Raw genomic sequence first — 14,947 nt, 5'->3', positions numbered from 1 at the left:
TTAAGATCGTCGTTCATCAAGATGTATATTCCCATGCGTAGCTTTATGAAATCGCTGCGCATCCTGCCTGTACGGTGCTTGCAGGAAGAATGTATTGTCGCATCCAGACTACTGGCACTAGAATTGATATAGGGGCTGAGGCACCTTGTTTGACTTTTGGCGTTAGTTGAAGTTGAAAGGCGTTCTGGTGGTGGTTGAGATTCAGTGTCCCACACTTGATCAGCTCCGCTGGGCAGGCCACATCGTTTACATGCCAGACACGAGACTCCCAAAGCAAGCGCTCCACTCGGAACTCCTTCACGGCAAATGAGCCAAAGGTGGGCAGAGGAAACATTACAAGGACACCCTCAAAACATCCCCACTGACGACTGGGAGTCCCTGGCCAAAGACCGCCCTAAGTGGAGGAAGTGCATCCGGGAGGGCGCTGAGCACCTCGAGCCTCATCGCCGAGAGCATGCAGAAATCAAGTGCAGGCAGCGGAAAGAGCGTGCGGCAAACCAGTCCCACCCACCCTTTCCCTCAACGACTATCTGTCCCACCTGTGACGGGGACTGTGACACTCTTATTGGACTGTTCAGCCATCTAAGGACTCATTGAGTGGAAACAAGTCTTCCTTGATTCCGATGGAATGCCTATGATGATGATGATGCTCCGAATAGAGGTTGCTCTGCAGAAGGGGCAGTTTGTGTTGGACTTTCAAAAGGCTTTTGACAAGGTCCCACACGAGATTGGTGTGCAAAATCAAAGCACAGAGTATTAGGGGTAATGTACTGACGTGGATAGAGAACTGGTTGGCAGATAGGAAGCAGAGAGTCAGGATAAATGGGTCCTTTTCAGAATGGCAGGCAGTGACTAGTGGAGTGCCGCAGGGCTCAGTGCTGGGACCCCAGCTCTTTACGATATATATTAATGACGTAGATGAAGGAATTGAGTGTAATATCTCCAAGTTTGCAGATGACACTAAACTGGGTGGCGGTGAGGAGGACGCTAAGAGGCTGCAGGGTGATTTGGACAGGTTAGGTGAGTGGGCAAATGCATGGCAGATGCGGTATAATGTGGATAAATGTGAGGTTATCCAATTTGGGGGCAATAACACAAAGGTAGAATATTATCTGAATGATGGCAGATTAGGAAAAGGGGAGGTGCAACGAGACCTGGGTGTCATGGTTCATCAGTCATTGAAAGTTGGCATGCAGGTACAGCAGGCGACGAAGAAGGCAAATGGTATGTTGTCCTTCATAGCTAGGGAATTTGAGTATAGGAGCAGGGAGGTCTTACTGCAGTTGTACAGGGCCTTGGTGAGACCTCACCTGGAATATTGTGTTCAGTTTTGGTCTCCTAATCTGAAGAAGGACGTTCTTGCTATTAAGTGAGTGCAGCGAAGATTCACCAGACTGATTCCAGGGAAGGCTGGACTGACATGAGGAGAGACTATCAACTGGGCCTTTATACACGAGTTTAGAAGGATGAGAGGGGATCTCATAGAAAAGTATATGATTCTGACGGGACTGGACAGGTTAGATGCGGGAAGAATGTTCCCGATGTTGGGGAAGTCCAGAACCAGGGGACACAGTCTTAGGATAAGGGGTAAGCCATTTAGGACCGAGGTGAGGAGAAACGTCTTCACAGAGAGTTGTTAACCTATGGGATTCCCTGCCGCAGAGAGTTGTTGATGCCAGTTCATTGGATATATTCAAGAGGGAGTTAGATATGGCCCTTACGGCTAAGGGGATCAAGGGGTATGGAGAGAAAGCAGGAAAAGGGTACTGAGGGAATGATCAGCCATGATATTGAATTGTGGTGCAGGCTCGAATGGCCTGCTCCTGCACCTATTTTCTATGTTTCTATGAGTGGGAATCCCGAGAATAAGCCTGTACTGTTGGTGAGGTAGTGGTACGTTCCTCCCCCGTCGCGAGGGGAAATTTGTGCAGTAGTGCAGGAAGCAACCGAGAGAAACTGTTTTTATTTTGCAAAAAAGTGCTGGAAAACACTCGGCCAGTCGGGCAGCATCTGCGAAGAGAGAAACGGTTAACGTTTCATGTCGATGACCTCATTAGAACTGAAAGACATTGGCTTTGAAATCTAGCTTTGGTTTATATCAACAATCGGAGTTGATGAGGACACACTGCCAATTTACAACTGACACGGCTTCAGCTCTCTGGCAACGTTCCTATAGTCAAACCACGGCCACTGCAAAGGGAGTGCTGGTGACTCAGTCTTATGACTAACTCAATAAAATGTACAGCTGAAGTACACTCAGATTACTGCGGCTGCTATGCCTGTTCAGAATCCTGTTGAATGAGTCTTGCTGCCGAGTGATGGTAGGGAGAGAGAGGTGATGTATCAACCACGGTCCCAGATTTTTGCACTGATGGAATGGCAGCCCAAGCAACTAAGAGCTGGTCCTTTCATTACCCGTTCAAAGTGCACGTCATGTGAAAGTGTATTTGTGGTTAGTGATTGCCAGCCCAGTTATTGCTTTGAATCTTTTTGATGTCAAACAGCTGAGCAAACCAGCCGGCTAAGTTGCAGGAGGCCACAGACTTCCCCCCGAGGCAGGGCGCTGCACCCACCCTATTGTTTACACAGCAACACCAAAGTGGTTCAGGTTTATTTTGGTCACTTTTTTTTTAAATTACCGGTTTCTCCCTCTTCCCACAGGTGCTCTCTGGGTGTGTGTCGTACTGAACCCTCATTGTAAGCCGGAGGAGAAAGCTGGCTGGCTCGAGCTGCTCAGGAAGTGGAACAACATGGATGTCTGCCCACAAGAAGATGGTAACTATGGAAATCATGTCAACGAAACCCCAAGTATCACCGCTGGTATACAACACAACTCAAATCGAAACCAAGGTACTTGGGCTGCTGTTCAGTTGGAACTTTCCAAAAAACACAAATTGCCATAACATGCATGTTTGTCTTCGTTTCCTATCCACCTTGCAGAGGCTTTGTAACAATGTTAATGGAGACACTGAGTTTGTGTGTGTGTGTGTGTGTGTGTGTGTGTGTGTGTGTGTGTGTGTGTGTGTGTGTGTGTGTGTGTGTGTGTGGCTTATTTCAGTACTGAGAGTGATAAATGGTTTCAAACTTGCCCCCGCTCCTTTTTTTTGCTTCTTCACTTCTCCAAACACAAGTCTTGGAGGCAATGTTCCCTGTAAGCTGTGTTTTGTACTGCGTGGCCTGTTTCGTTCAATGCGCGGTCCCCTTTAAATTTCTGTTGCAGGTGCGGTATTTACAGTGTAAAAGCCGATGAGCGGCCTGCGTGGGAACTTTCAGGTTACTGCCCGGCCGTGCGCGCAATCCTTAGCGGGAGCATTTCTTGCAGAGTGTTGTGAAGTTGTGATGTGTTCCTGTCTCCAAGGCATTTAGCTATGGCCATTTAACAGTTCCACAGATGCGCTCCATGCCTCTCAGTATCTCACCCCAGTGGTCATTCCTGGTGTTGGCGGACTGACTTGCCTGAGGGGCCATTTGCAGCTAAGCTGGATAGCCACACGTGTTTTCCAGAAAGGGGTCGATTGATAACTATTAGGGACAAGATCCCTGTTGCCCATCACTCCCTTCTGCCTCCTCCCTTCACCTCAAAGCCTGGCACATCTGAGCAATACTTGTTAATATGGATGTTATTTTCATCCTAGTTTGAGAAACGGACATAAAAAATAGGAGCAGGAGTAGGTCCACTTCCCTACCTGCTCCCCATAACCTCCTTAATCCCTTATCACTTGCTGGAAACCTGTCTTTTTGAAGGAACAGGAGGAGGTCATTTAGCCCCTCGAGCCTGTTTCTCTATTCAAGGAGATCATGGCTGATCTGCGACCTAACTCCATATACTTGCCATTGCCCCATATCCCTTAGTACCTTCGGTTAACAAAAATCTATCCTTCTCAAAATTAGCTCATCAATTGCTGCTTGTGGAAGAGAGTTCCAAACTTCTACCAACCTTTGTGCAGTGAAAAGCAATGAGTGACTCTCATTGTGGCAGTGTCCGTTTATCCCAGTGCTTTGTACTATTTATATTTTAAGTAAAGTACTGATTGGGTTCCCACCGAGTGCTCGAACCAAGCCGATAAGGTGGTGATTTGAGGTGTTCCCAAGTGTGGCTCGATGCACAGCTGTTCTTCCTCTCTGCCTATCTCCTCCACTTGGCACCTTTTTTGTGGCACAATCTGGAGACTTGACATGTAACCCGCCAAATTGGAACTTCCAGCATGCACCACTCCCCTGGCCCAGATTGACGACCTCATTATGGAAGAGCTAGCGTGCTTCACACAAGCAGATGGTTCATTACCAGTTATTCTATTGTCAGTGAAGCTAATGGGGTGCATTTATAAGCCATTGAATTGCAAGTCTGAACACGTGAAGCTGATGAGAGTTAAATGGTGCAGCTACCTGCATTAGCAAAGGTTTGGAAGTGCGACCCAGAACTATTGTAGGCCATGAGCGGCTACATTCCTGAAAAAAGCCTCAATTGCCAACTTTGTATTAACTGATGAAAAGACTGAGGGGTGACACATCACTGGGCATTAAAATGAAAGGTGCAGATTTTTTATATCCGCTTCCGGGATGTGGACGTCACTGGCAAGGCCGGCATTTATTGCCCATCCCTAATTGCCCTCAAAGGTGGTGGTGAGCCGCCACCTTGAACCGCTGCAGTCCGTGTGGTGAAGGTACTCCCACAGTGCTGTTGGGGGAGGGAGTTCCAGGATTTTGACCCAGCGATGGCCGATTATATTTCCAAGTCTGAATGGTGAGAAACTTTGGATGGGGTGCCCTGCTGCCCTTGTCCTTCTAGGTGGTGGAGGTCACAGGTTTGTGAGGTGCTGTCGAAGAAGCCTTGGCGAGTGCCTCTTGTAGATGGTACACACTGTGCAGCCACAGTGTGCCGGTGGTGGATGGGTAGGTGAGGTTCAAGCAAAAAAAAAAAAAAAAATTTCAACCTGGGACAGTGAACATAGAGTACTAAATTTGCAAGCCTTTCAAGAATGATTTCCCTGTTCCCAGCAGCTGTGGAGCAGGCTTCTAGAGAAGGTGGATGATTTGGGACAAGCTGACCATTTTGAAAGGGAATTGGCTTTATTGAGAAGTGGGATTGCGGGTTATTGACTGAGGCAGTAGGGGAAAGAGCTTCACGCCGCTTAAAAGTAGAGATTCAACAAGTTGGGTGGGAGGGGTGGTGAGAAGTTGTCCGTGATGCAATGTGGACTCTGGATTAACTGGCCCTTTCTCACTTTACATTCCTGTACAGCAATAAGAACATAACGTAAGAAATAGGAGCAGGAGTTGGCCATTCGGCCCCTCAAGCCTGCTCTGCCATTTCAATAAGATCATGGCTGACCTGATCTTTCCCTGCCCACTCCCCATAACACTTGACTCCCTTATCGTTCAAAAATCTGTCCACACTTTGAATATATTCACTGACCCAATCGCCACAGCTCTCTGGGGCAGAGAATTCCACAGATTTACAACCCTCAAAGCGAAGAAATTCCTCCTCATCTCTGTTTTAAATGGGCGACCCCTTATTCTGAAACTATGCCCCCTAGTTCTAGATTTTCGAGGGGAAACATCCTTACTGCATCTACCTGTTGAGCCCCCTCAGAATCTTATACGTTTCAATAAGATCACCTCTCATTCTGCTAAACTCCAATGAGTACAGGCTCAACCTGCTCAACCTTTCCTCATCAGACAACCCCACAATCCAACCTCATGAACCTTCACTGAACTGCGTCCAATGCAAGGACATCCCTCCTTAAATAAATAAGGTGACTATTTAGTCTGCTTCGAATTCAGGTATCTTTTCCCCACGATTACTTTGCAGCTTGTTTTGTAACAAACCTTTGGCGCTGGGGATATTGTTTCTGCACTTTACTTTGGGAAGTTTATATATTGAAAAAAAATTCAGTCAACGTTGGGCTCTGTTTAAATATGATTGTAGTTCGTGAAAATGTTTGAACTTTGTTACTAGCACTTTCTCATGGTTACAGTTTTCAGGTTTCAAAGTAACTCGAGTCAATGGGAGTAGATGGTCGAGATTGCTAAATACAGTAAAAATGCAGTTAGTTCTGCTCTGTCGAAACCTACTTGATTGATGCTGTGGAACAGTTTCCAGTGAAGGTGGTTTTGTGAGATGCCGGCGCTGCCTCTCCTGCTCCAGACTTGCTCCCCTCCCACCTCGTCTGCGAGGCAGGCTTGGAGCACTGGAAATACAACATGTCACGGGCAGGTTTGTACAGGCCAGCTCCCCGAGAACTGCAAGGCCGGCAAGTGCATGCATGCGGAGAGCTCGGCTTGCTGGGGTCGCAACAGACTTGGAGCCCCCTGCCTTCGCGGCGGCAGCCACGTCTGATGGCCTGCTTGTAGGGGTGGTGGGGGGGGGGGGGCCCGCTGTACGGAGTGGCACTCTGCCGAGCGTTGCAGCAGTTAAGAGCCAGGATAAGTTTATAGTTGCATTTGATTATACGTGATTCACACCAGGGAGTGGCAGGGCATAGGTTGGCAACTACCAAGCCCCACATGATAAATTTGTCATCTCGAGCATTCCATTTAAGAACAACAGGTTCCTGCTTGGTGGGAGAGAAACTCGGTGATGAACTGACCCCCCAGCTCCCCGATAAGTCAGTTCCAGAGCAGTGTTGGAAATCTGAGAGCAGTCTGCAAATCTCCCGCTCTTGCTGAGCAAATGGGGTGTTTGATGGGACAGTGTAGAGGCAGCTTTGCTCTGCATCTAATCTGTGCTGTACCTGCCCTGGGAATGTGTGATGGGACAGTGCAGAGGGAGCTTTACTGTATCTAACCCCATGCTGTATCTACCCTGGGAGTGTTTGGTAACTCCCAAAAAACAATAAACGAGTTTTATTTTTTAAACTTTTTCTCCCTTGTCTTGAAGATGCAGACCCTGCTTGGGTGTCAGCCCCTTAGGTGAGGGAGTGCAATGAAGGCTCACCAGACTGATTCGTGGGATGAGGGAATTGTCCTATGAGGAGAGATGGACTAGACTAGGCCTATATTCCCTCGAGTTTAGAAGAATGAGAGGCGATCTCATTGAAACATACAAACTTCTTACAGGGCTTGACAGGGTAGATGCAGGGAGGATGTTTCCTCTGGCTGCAGAGTCTAGAACCAGGGGGGTCACAGTCTCAGAATAAGGGGTCGGCCATTTCGGACTGAGATGAGGAGAAACTTCTTCACTGAGTGGTGAATCGTTGGAATTCTCTACCCCAGAGGGCTATGGATGCTCGGTCATTGAGCATATTCAAGACCGAGATCAATAGGTTTTTGGATATGAAGGGAATTGAGGGATATGGGGATAGTGCGGGGAAATCGAGTTGAGGCAGAAGACCAGCCATGATATAGAAACATAGAAACATAGAAAATAGGTGCAGGAGTAGGCCATTCGGCCCTTCTAGCCTGCACCGCCATTCAATGAGTTCATGGCTGAACATTCAACTTCAGTACCCCATTCCTGCTTTCTCGCCATACCCCTTGATCCCCCTAGCAGTAAGGACCTCATCTAACTCCTTTTTGAATATATTTAGTGAATTGGCCTCAACAACTTTCTGTGGTAGAGAATTCCACAGGTTCACCACTCTCTGGGTGAAGAAGTTCCTCCGCATCTCGGTCCTAAATGGCTTACCCCTTATCCTTAGACTGTGACCCCTGGTTCTGGACTTCCCCAACATTGGGAACATTCTTCCTGCATCTAACCTGTCTAACCCTGTCAGAATTTTATATGTTTCTAAGAGGTCCCCTCTCATTCTTCTGAACTCCAGTGAATACAAGCCCAGTTGATCCAGTCTTTCTTGATAGGTCAGTCCCGCCATCCCGGGAATCAGTCTGGTGAACCTTCGCTGCACTCCCTCAATAGCAAGAATGTCCTTCCTCAGGTTAGGAGACCAAAACTGTACACAATACTCCAGGTGTGGCCTCACCAATGCCCTGTACAACTGTAGCAACACCTCCCTGCCCCTGTACTCAAATCCCCTTGCTATGAAGGCCAACATGCCATTTGCTTTCTTAACCGCCTGCTGCACCTGCATGCCAACCTTCAATGACTGATGTACCATGACACCCAAGTCTCTTTGCACCTCCCCTTTTCCTAATCTGTCACCATTCAGATAATAGTCTGTCTCTCTGTTTTTACCACCAAAGTGGATAACCTCACATTTATCCACATTATACTTCATCTGCCATGCATTTGCCCACTCACCTAACCTATCCAAGTCGCTCTGCAGCCTCACAGCATCCTCCTCGCAGCTCACACTGCCACCCAACTTAGTGTCATCCGCAAATTTGGAGATACTACATTTAATCCCCTCATCTAAATCATTAATGTACAGTGTAAACAGCTGGGGCCCCAGCACAGAACCTTGCGGTACCCCACTAGTCACTGCCTGCCATTCTGAAAAGTACCCATTTACTCCTACTCTTTGCTTCCTGTCTGACAACCAGTTCTCAATCCATGTCAGTACACTACCCCCAATCCCATGTGCTCTAACTTTGCACATCAATCTCTTGTGTGGGACCTTGTCGAAAGCCTTCTGAAAGTCCAAATATACCACATCAACTGGTTCTCCCTTATCCACTCTACTGGAAACATCCTCAAAAAATTCCAGAAGATTTGTCAAGCATGATTTCCCTTTCACAAATCCATGCTGACTTGGACCTATCATGTCACCTCTTTCCAAATGCACTGCTATGACATCCTTAATAATTGATTCCATCATTTTACCCACTACCGATGTCAGGCTGACCGGTCTATAATTCCCTGTTTTCTCTCTCCCTCCTTTTTTAAAAATATTGAATGGTGGAGCAGGTTCGAAGGGCCGAATGACCTGCTCCTAATTTAAGATGTGTTCTTGTGTTTTCCCCACACCCCTTGTACCTTGCCCAAGTGTCCACTCTTCCAGCGTGAGCCTAGGCGGCATTCACAAGGTTATTTTAATTCTGAGGGTGAGCGTTGCCCTGCGAACTGCTCCAGCCGCTGTGATGCTGTTTGGTATAACGAACAACAATAGTTGGAGCGAACCTGTTTTGGGCCAGCGCACCCACACCAGGACTCATTGGATACGTATCCGAAGTAGGAACCCTTGGGCTACTTTTTAGTGCCTTTCCAGGTCCCGGGAGCACTGAGGACCATTGTCGCAGCCCAACCATTGCCCCATCTGAGATTCACTAACTCTGAACAGAGGTGGGATCGAAACTGAGATATTTAAGGAGAAGCATAGATATGTACGTGAAGGAGAAATGAATAGAAGGATATGCTGACAGTTTGAGATGAAGTAAGTCGGGAGGAGGCTCGTGTGGGACATGAGAACATAACATGAGCAGGCCATTCGGCCCTCCGAGCCTGCTCCGACATTCAATCAGATCATGGCTGATCGTCTACTTCAAGTGCAGCTTCCCGCACTATCCCCATCAATGTTCACGCTAAGCTGTGTGGCCGAGCACTCATCTGCAAGGTCCCGTGCAGGCCGCTCACCGGCCTTTACATTGTCGGTACCGTGCGTGCACAATAATGTGACTTGGCTGCCTATAGGGGGAAAGCAGGCCACACAGGAGGTAGTGCAGCTTACAGGGGATGTTGGCCATATCCCTTTAATATCCAAAAATCCACTTATCTGTGTCTTGAATATAATCAACGACCCAGCATCCACAGCTCTCGAGGGTAGAGTATTTCAAAGATTCACAACCCTTTGAAGAACTTTCTCTTCATCTCAGTCCTAAAACACCGGCATAGAGCAGTTGGGCCAATTTCTCTATTTCTGAGCAGTAAACTCGATGTCATTCCAGACTGTGTGGCTTTGTGTTGCATTGGTGGGCCCTTGGGGAGAGGGAAGAGACCAAATGAAGATTTATTTTGTAAATTAAAATCGCAGTGTTTGAATTTGCAGAAATGTAGACAGATTTTGGAATGATAAATCTTCACGATCCCATTATTGTGTGGTCTGTGGAGTTAATTAGATGTGTGCGTCACTGGCAAGGCTGGCATTTATTGCCCATGAGACGGTGGTGTAGCAATCCTTCTGGTGAAGGTGCTCCCACACTGCTGGCTTTGTCGTAACGGTTTGGTACAACTGAGTGTCTCGCTGGGCCATTTCAGAGGGCAGTTAGGAGTCAACCACCTTGCTGTGGGTCCGGAGTCACACATGGGCCAGACCGGGTAAGGACGGCAGATTGCCTTCCCTAAAGGACATTAGTTGGGTTTTTCCAACAATCCGCTAGTTTAATGGTCACCATTACTGCTTTTTATTCCAGATTTATTTAATTAACTGCCGTGGTGGGATTTGAACTCGTGTCTCTGGATCATTAGTCCAGGCCTCTGGATTACTGGTCCAGTAACATAACCACTATGCCACCGTACCCAGTGTGTGCAGTTGCCCCGTGTTTGTGATTGTAATGTGCATCGAGTGGCTGCGAGATAATGCACCAAATTCCGGAACAGTGAAAGAAATATTTTTCATTTCCAGTAGGATTACGGAGAACGGTTTTCGTGCGTGCAATAGAAGCCTGCAGTCTAGACTGGAAAGACTGTCACCTTCGCAAGATCATCAGCAGTGACAACTATACAAACCAGTGGAGAGACGGAGATCGGTCACTCTTCGACTCCCAGGGACGGCCCCTGTGGCTCGGTGGGTAGAAGATTGTTGCGGGATATCCATATAACATTACACTTTCTTCATCCCCAGTGGCACGGTAACGCATTGTGTCGGGGGCTACTTGGGACTTTGCAATATCAGAAGTGTACCAGGAAAGGTTATCTGCATCCATACCTACATGTCACTCAGCAAATGGGGTCAAATAACTAGGATTTATTTGACACTGCTGGACAATTTCAAGAATACTGCTAACGAGTTGTCAAAAGGAGATTAATTTCCCAGGAGAATATCTGTTCTTAAAAGAATAATTTAGTCTCTCGCTCTCTCTCTCTCTCTCCCTCGCTCTCTCGCTCCCCTGCGCTCGCTCACTCTCTCTCTCCTCCCCTCCACAAATATATACCAGACTGTTAGAGTTGGTAGTTAACCATTAAGGAAAATAAGACATCTGTGGCTGCACACAGATCCCGAGTACTTGTTGTTCATGTTGACAGCCTTTGTGCATGTTGTAAGCAACTGAATTATATTGGATACTCAAGTGACCATTTGTTTTAATATATAATGTGGCCAAGGCAGAAGTTAAGCATTAAGTTTGCCAAGAGAAATTGTTGAATTTAATGGTGCATGTGTTTTATATTTCTTCTTTAGTTTACTCTTTCCTCTTCCCCCAACCCCCCCCAGTTTCTCCTGCTCCCACAGTCAATGCGGTCGCTGCTAATATCTCCTGCTCACTTGCCAGGAAATACATCTTAGTATCCCGGTGAAGACTCCCTGTGCTCCCCCCCCCCCCCTCCCCCTCAAAGTGGTGCCCAGCCACTACTGCAGCTCACCAGTCCTCAGTGTGTCCAAAACCAAGTTTAGCAGAGTGCAAGGGGGAGGGAGGGATTTAACCTGCCTTGCAGTCTCTGCTTGGTGCTTCTGCTTGGTCAGGTACAGACATTGTGGTTTATTTTTTATATATATTCCGGTCCTGTTTACACGAGCATGATGAGAACAAGACGTTTTGGCTTTGGGAGACATTCCAGATCCCAGCTGCGCACTCTCCGGAAGCAAGTGGCTGTGGGAAGCTTCCGTTACTTTGCCGAAACTTCTTTGATTTACTTTTTCATGTCAAATGCTGCAACTTCTCTTGCTTTTCTTGTCTCCTCTTTCCACCACCGCCACACCGTATAAATGTACTCCCAAATATAACTAGAAATTCAGCTTCTGTAAAAGTAAATTTAAGCAGCCGATATTTTTTTGAACTGAAGATTGATTTTATTTTTGAAATTCCCACTAATTTTCTAGAGCATGTACCAACTGCTTGTGCCAGAGTGGATGCGTTGAGATCGCACGGGTACCCCAGGGAAGCTCTTCGTTTGGCTGTTGCAATCGTCAACACCCTCCGATTGCAGAAGAGGCGTCAACTGGAAACGTATAAGCAGCAGAAGAAGGGTAAGGGCAGGCTACGTGGTGGAGGGGTGGGGTGGTCTTTGGGTCCCTGCAGGGTGGCACAAATCTCACCACGTCTCGTGGGCGGCTGAAAAATTGGCGTGTAGATTTGCTTTTTGGTTTTGATCATGGTGGCTTCTTAAACCATTGCCAACTTGCATAGTGGGAAAAGTTTCTAATATCTCAATTGGCAGCTTACCAAACCCATGTGTACTAAGCGACGAAGTGGGCTGCTCCCTGGAGTATATAGCCGCCTCCACTGTCTTTAAGCTGCCTGTGGCGGGGAGGTGCTTACCTGAGGTCGCGGTGATCTGGGGCCTCGCTGCTCTTAATTGATATTTGGAAAAGAATGGGCTAATGAATGAAAAGATTTGTTAAAGGCAAATTGTTTTTGACTAACTTGATTGATTTCTTTGAAGTAAGGGAGAGGTTTGATGAGGTTAGCACGGTTGATGATGTGTATATGGACTTATTGATCGGGGCCCAGGAGAGCCGAGGGCCCAGGGGCAGCACGGGCCCAGCTCACACTGCGATATGTGCGCGCACTAGGTCCGTGCAGCAGAGCTGATCTCCAGTCGTCCTGGTTAACCCTTGCCACTGGATGAAGGCCTAGTTCTGTCAAGTCCGTGTGGTGGCTGGTGTGCAACGGCCACCACACGTTTAAAAAAAAATCCACGCACAGGCATCTTCCACCTTTCAGGATGTAGTTCGGGATCTGGAATATTAGGTCCTTCGTTGAAACACCTGCGAACTCATCCCTTTTTGGCGTGGAAGCAAGTCATCCTCGATACGAGGGATCGCCTATGATGTGTACTAAGTTCCTGGTTGTCTTAAGTCTTTAAGTTTCCTTGCAAAGAAAATGGGGAAAAATGTAACTTATTTTAAAGCAGTTTATTTCATATAAGTGCTTTGGGATGTTTGAGAGATGCGATAAGCTTTTTTTTTTAAAAAAAAAAGGAAATTTTCACCTTTTTCCCATCTGGGGAATTAGAGTTCGATGGATGAGGCTTGATAATGTTGTATGCATTTTATAGAATCATAGAAATTTACAGCACAGGAGGAGGCCATTTCGGCCCATCGTGTCCGTGCCGGCCGACAAGGGAGCTATCCAGCCTAATCCCACTTTCCAGCTCTCGGTCCGTAGCCCTGCAGGTTACAGCACTTCGCATACCCAAGTACTTTTTAAATGCGGTGAGGGTTTCTGCCTCTACCACCCGTTCAGGCAGCGAGTTTCAGACCCCCACCACCCTCTGGGTGAAAAATCAATCTAAACATGCCACCATGCCACTTCAAATCTATGCCCCCTGGTTATTGCCCCCTCTAAGGGAAATGGGTCCTTCCACCCACTCTATCCAGGCCCCTGATTAATTTTATACACCGATGTATTGAACAAGCATCAGACTCTGGTCTCGAGGCTGCATGGCAAGAATAAGGATGTATTTTAACACCACCTCTTATTTTTCAGAGTTGTTACAAAAAGGTGCAACGACCATTGCAAATCTGGAAGGTTGGGTCGGCCATCCTCTGGATCCGATTGGGTGTTTGTGCAGAACCTTGCTTGAAGCGTGTAAAATGGAGGACGAGAGCTCTGTTCTATTCACCGGTAAGTGCTCCAATATTTTCTTTTCAGGGAATCTGATTAAAGACGTGGCTTCAGTTCCTCTTCTGTGCAGTTAGCTGCTTACAGCCAAGACAGCAGTTGAGTTATGACAATTGGCCCTGGCGGTGGGTGAGGCAGGAGGTGTGTGGGTTTTGGAGAAAACTGATATTTTTACTCCTGATGGGAAAAGAAAGATTTGCATTTATATAGCACCTTTCACGACCACCAGATGTCTGTGTTTTACAGCCAATGAAGTACTTTTTGGGGTGTAGTCACTCCACTTATAATGTGGGAAACGCGGCAGCCAATTTGCAAGTCAGCTCCCACAAACAGCACTGTGGTGATGACCAGATAATCTTTTTTTTTTTATGTTGATTTGAGGGATAAATATTGGCCAGGGCACCGGGGATAACTCCACCTGCTCTTCTTCCAAAATTGTGCCGTGGGATCTTTTAGGTCCACCTGAGAGGGCAGACGGGGCCTCGGTTTAACGTCTCATCTGAAAGACGTCACCTCCGACAGTGCAACACTGCTTTGGGAGTGTCGGCCTATATTTTTGTGCCTAAGTCTCTGGAGTAGGACTTGAACCCACAACCTTCTGACTCGGAGGCGAGAGTGCTGCCCACTGAGCCACGGTTGGGGTGTGTAGGGGCTGTCCATATGGTTATAACTGTAGCAAGTGTACTAGATTTTACAATAACTGATTTGGGAATGATCCAGTGTAATCCAATCCCGATTACTTTTCCAGTAATTCACTGAAAAGCAATTTACTATTGTGTTGGTGACGCAAAACTGCGAAGCAGAAAATTGTGTACTTAGTAATTGCTTTATTTTCTTACCCTGTAATTTGATGTGATAAAGTGGCCAAAGTCTTGCAACACCACTAAACTCTTCCAACTCCCAATCTTTATATTGTACAGGGAAAAGGTTTGTAGCAGCAGCTGATTGGAATTCCCTTAACAGGAGAGAGTGCAATGGGTGTAAGCAAAGTATTGATTGTCATGGGGAGCTGACCTGTGCTCTGAAATATATTAACCCAGCTCTGCCAACATGATGTAATTGATGCTAACACTATGTTAAATTTTTGGTTGGGAAAGCCCAATGCAGCCTGTGTGTGAACTCGGTTGATGCTCTGCAATACTTAGACTCGAAGTGTTAAATCCTTAAACTTACCTCGAGCAATGAATCATACTCTGGGCCACAGATTAATGATGACTAAATGAGTTGGTGTGTGTGTGTGTGTGTGTGTGTTTATTTTTGGCCCCGTGGGATTCTGTGATTCTAACCAGTGTCGGGAATCCCATTTTTAAAAGAAAAACACGCACCTTCG

General features: G+C 47.0%; 1 protein-coding gene across 3 annotated transcripts in view; it reads left to right on the top strand.

Annotated features, from left to right (window-relative positions):
• LOC139237934 (zinc finger SWIM domain-containing protein 5-like) overlaps positions 1-14,947 on the top strand; it is a 122,183-nt gene that overhangs the window by 79,900 nt on the left and 27,336 nt on the right. For 2 of the 3 annotated variants that reach the window (XM_070867253.1, XM_070867255.1), the window contains 4 exons: positions 2,662-2,850; positions 10,461-10,622; positions 11,874-12,020; positions 13,483-13,620. In XM_070867253.1, the coding sequence (XP_070723354.1) occupies positions 2,662-2,850; positions 10,461-10,622; positions 11,874-12,020; positions 13,483-13,620 (636 nt within the window). The remainder of the gene's footprint in view (positions 1-2,661; positions 2,851-10,460; positions 10,623-11,873; positions 12,021-13,482; positions 13,621-14,947) is intronic. The other variant, XM_070867254.1, reaches the window with a different exon arrangement.

This window comes from Pristiophorus japonicus, chromosome 24 (genome assembly GCF_044704955.1).
Source record: "Pristiophorus japonicus isolate sPriJap1 chromosome 24, sPriJap1.hap1, whole genome shotgun sequence".
In the NCBI taxonomy this organism is placed as follows: domain Eukaryota; kingdom Metazoa; phylum Chordata; class Chondrichthyes; family Pristiophoridae; genus Pristiophorus; species Pristiophorus japonicus.
This window is presented reverse-complemented; position numbering and strand designations above follow the sequence as displayed.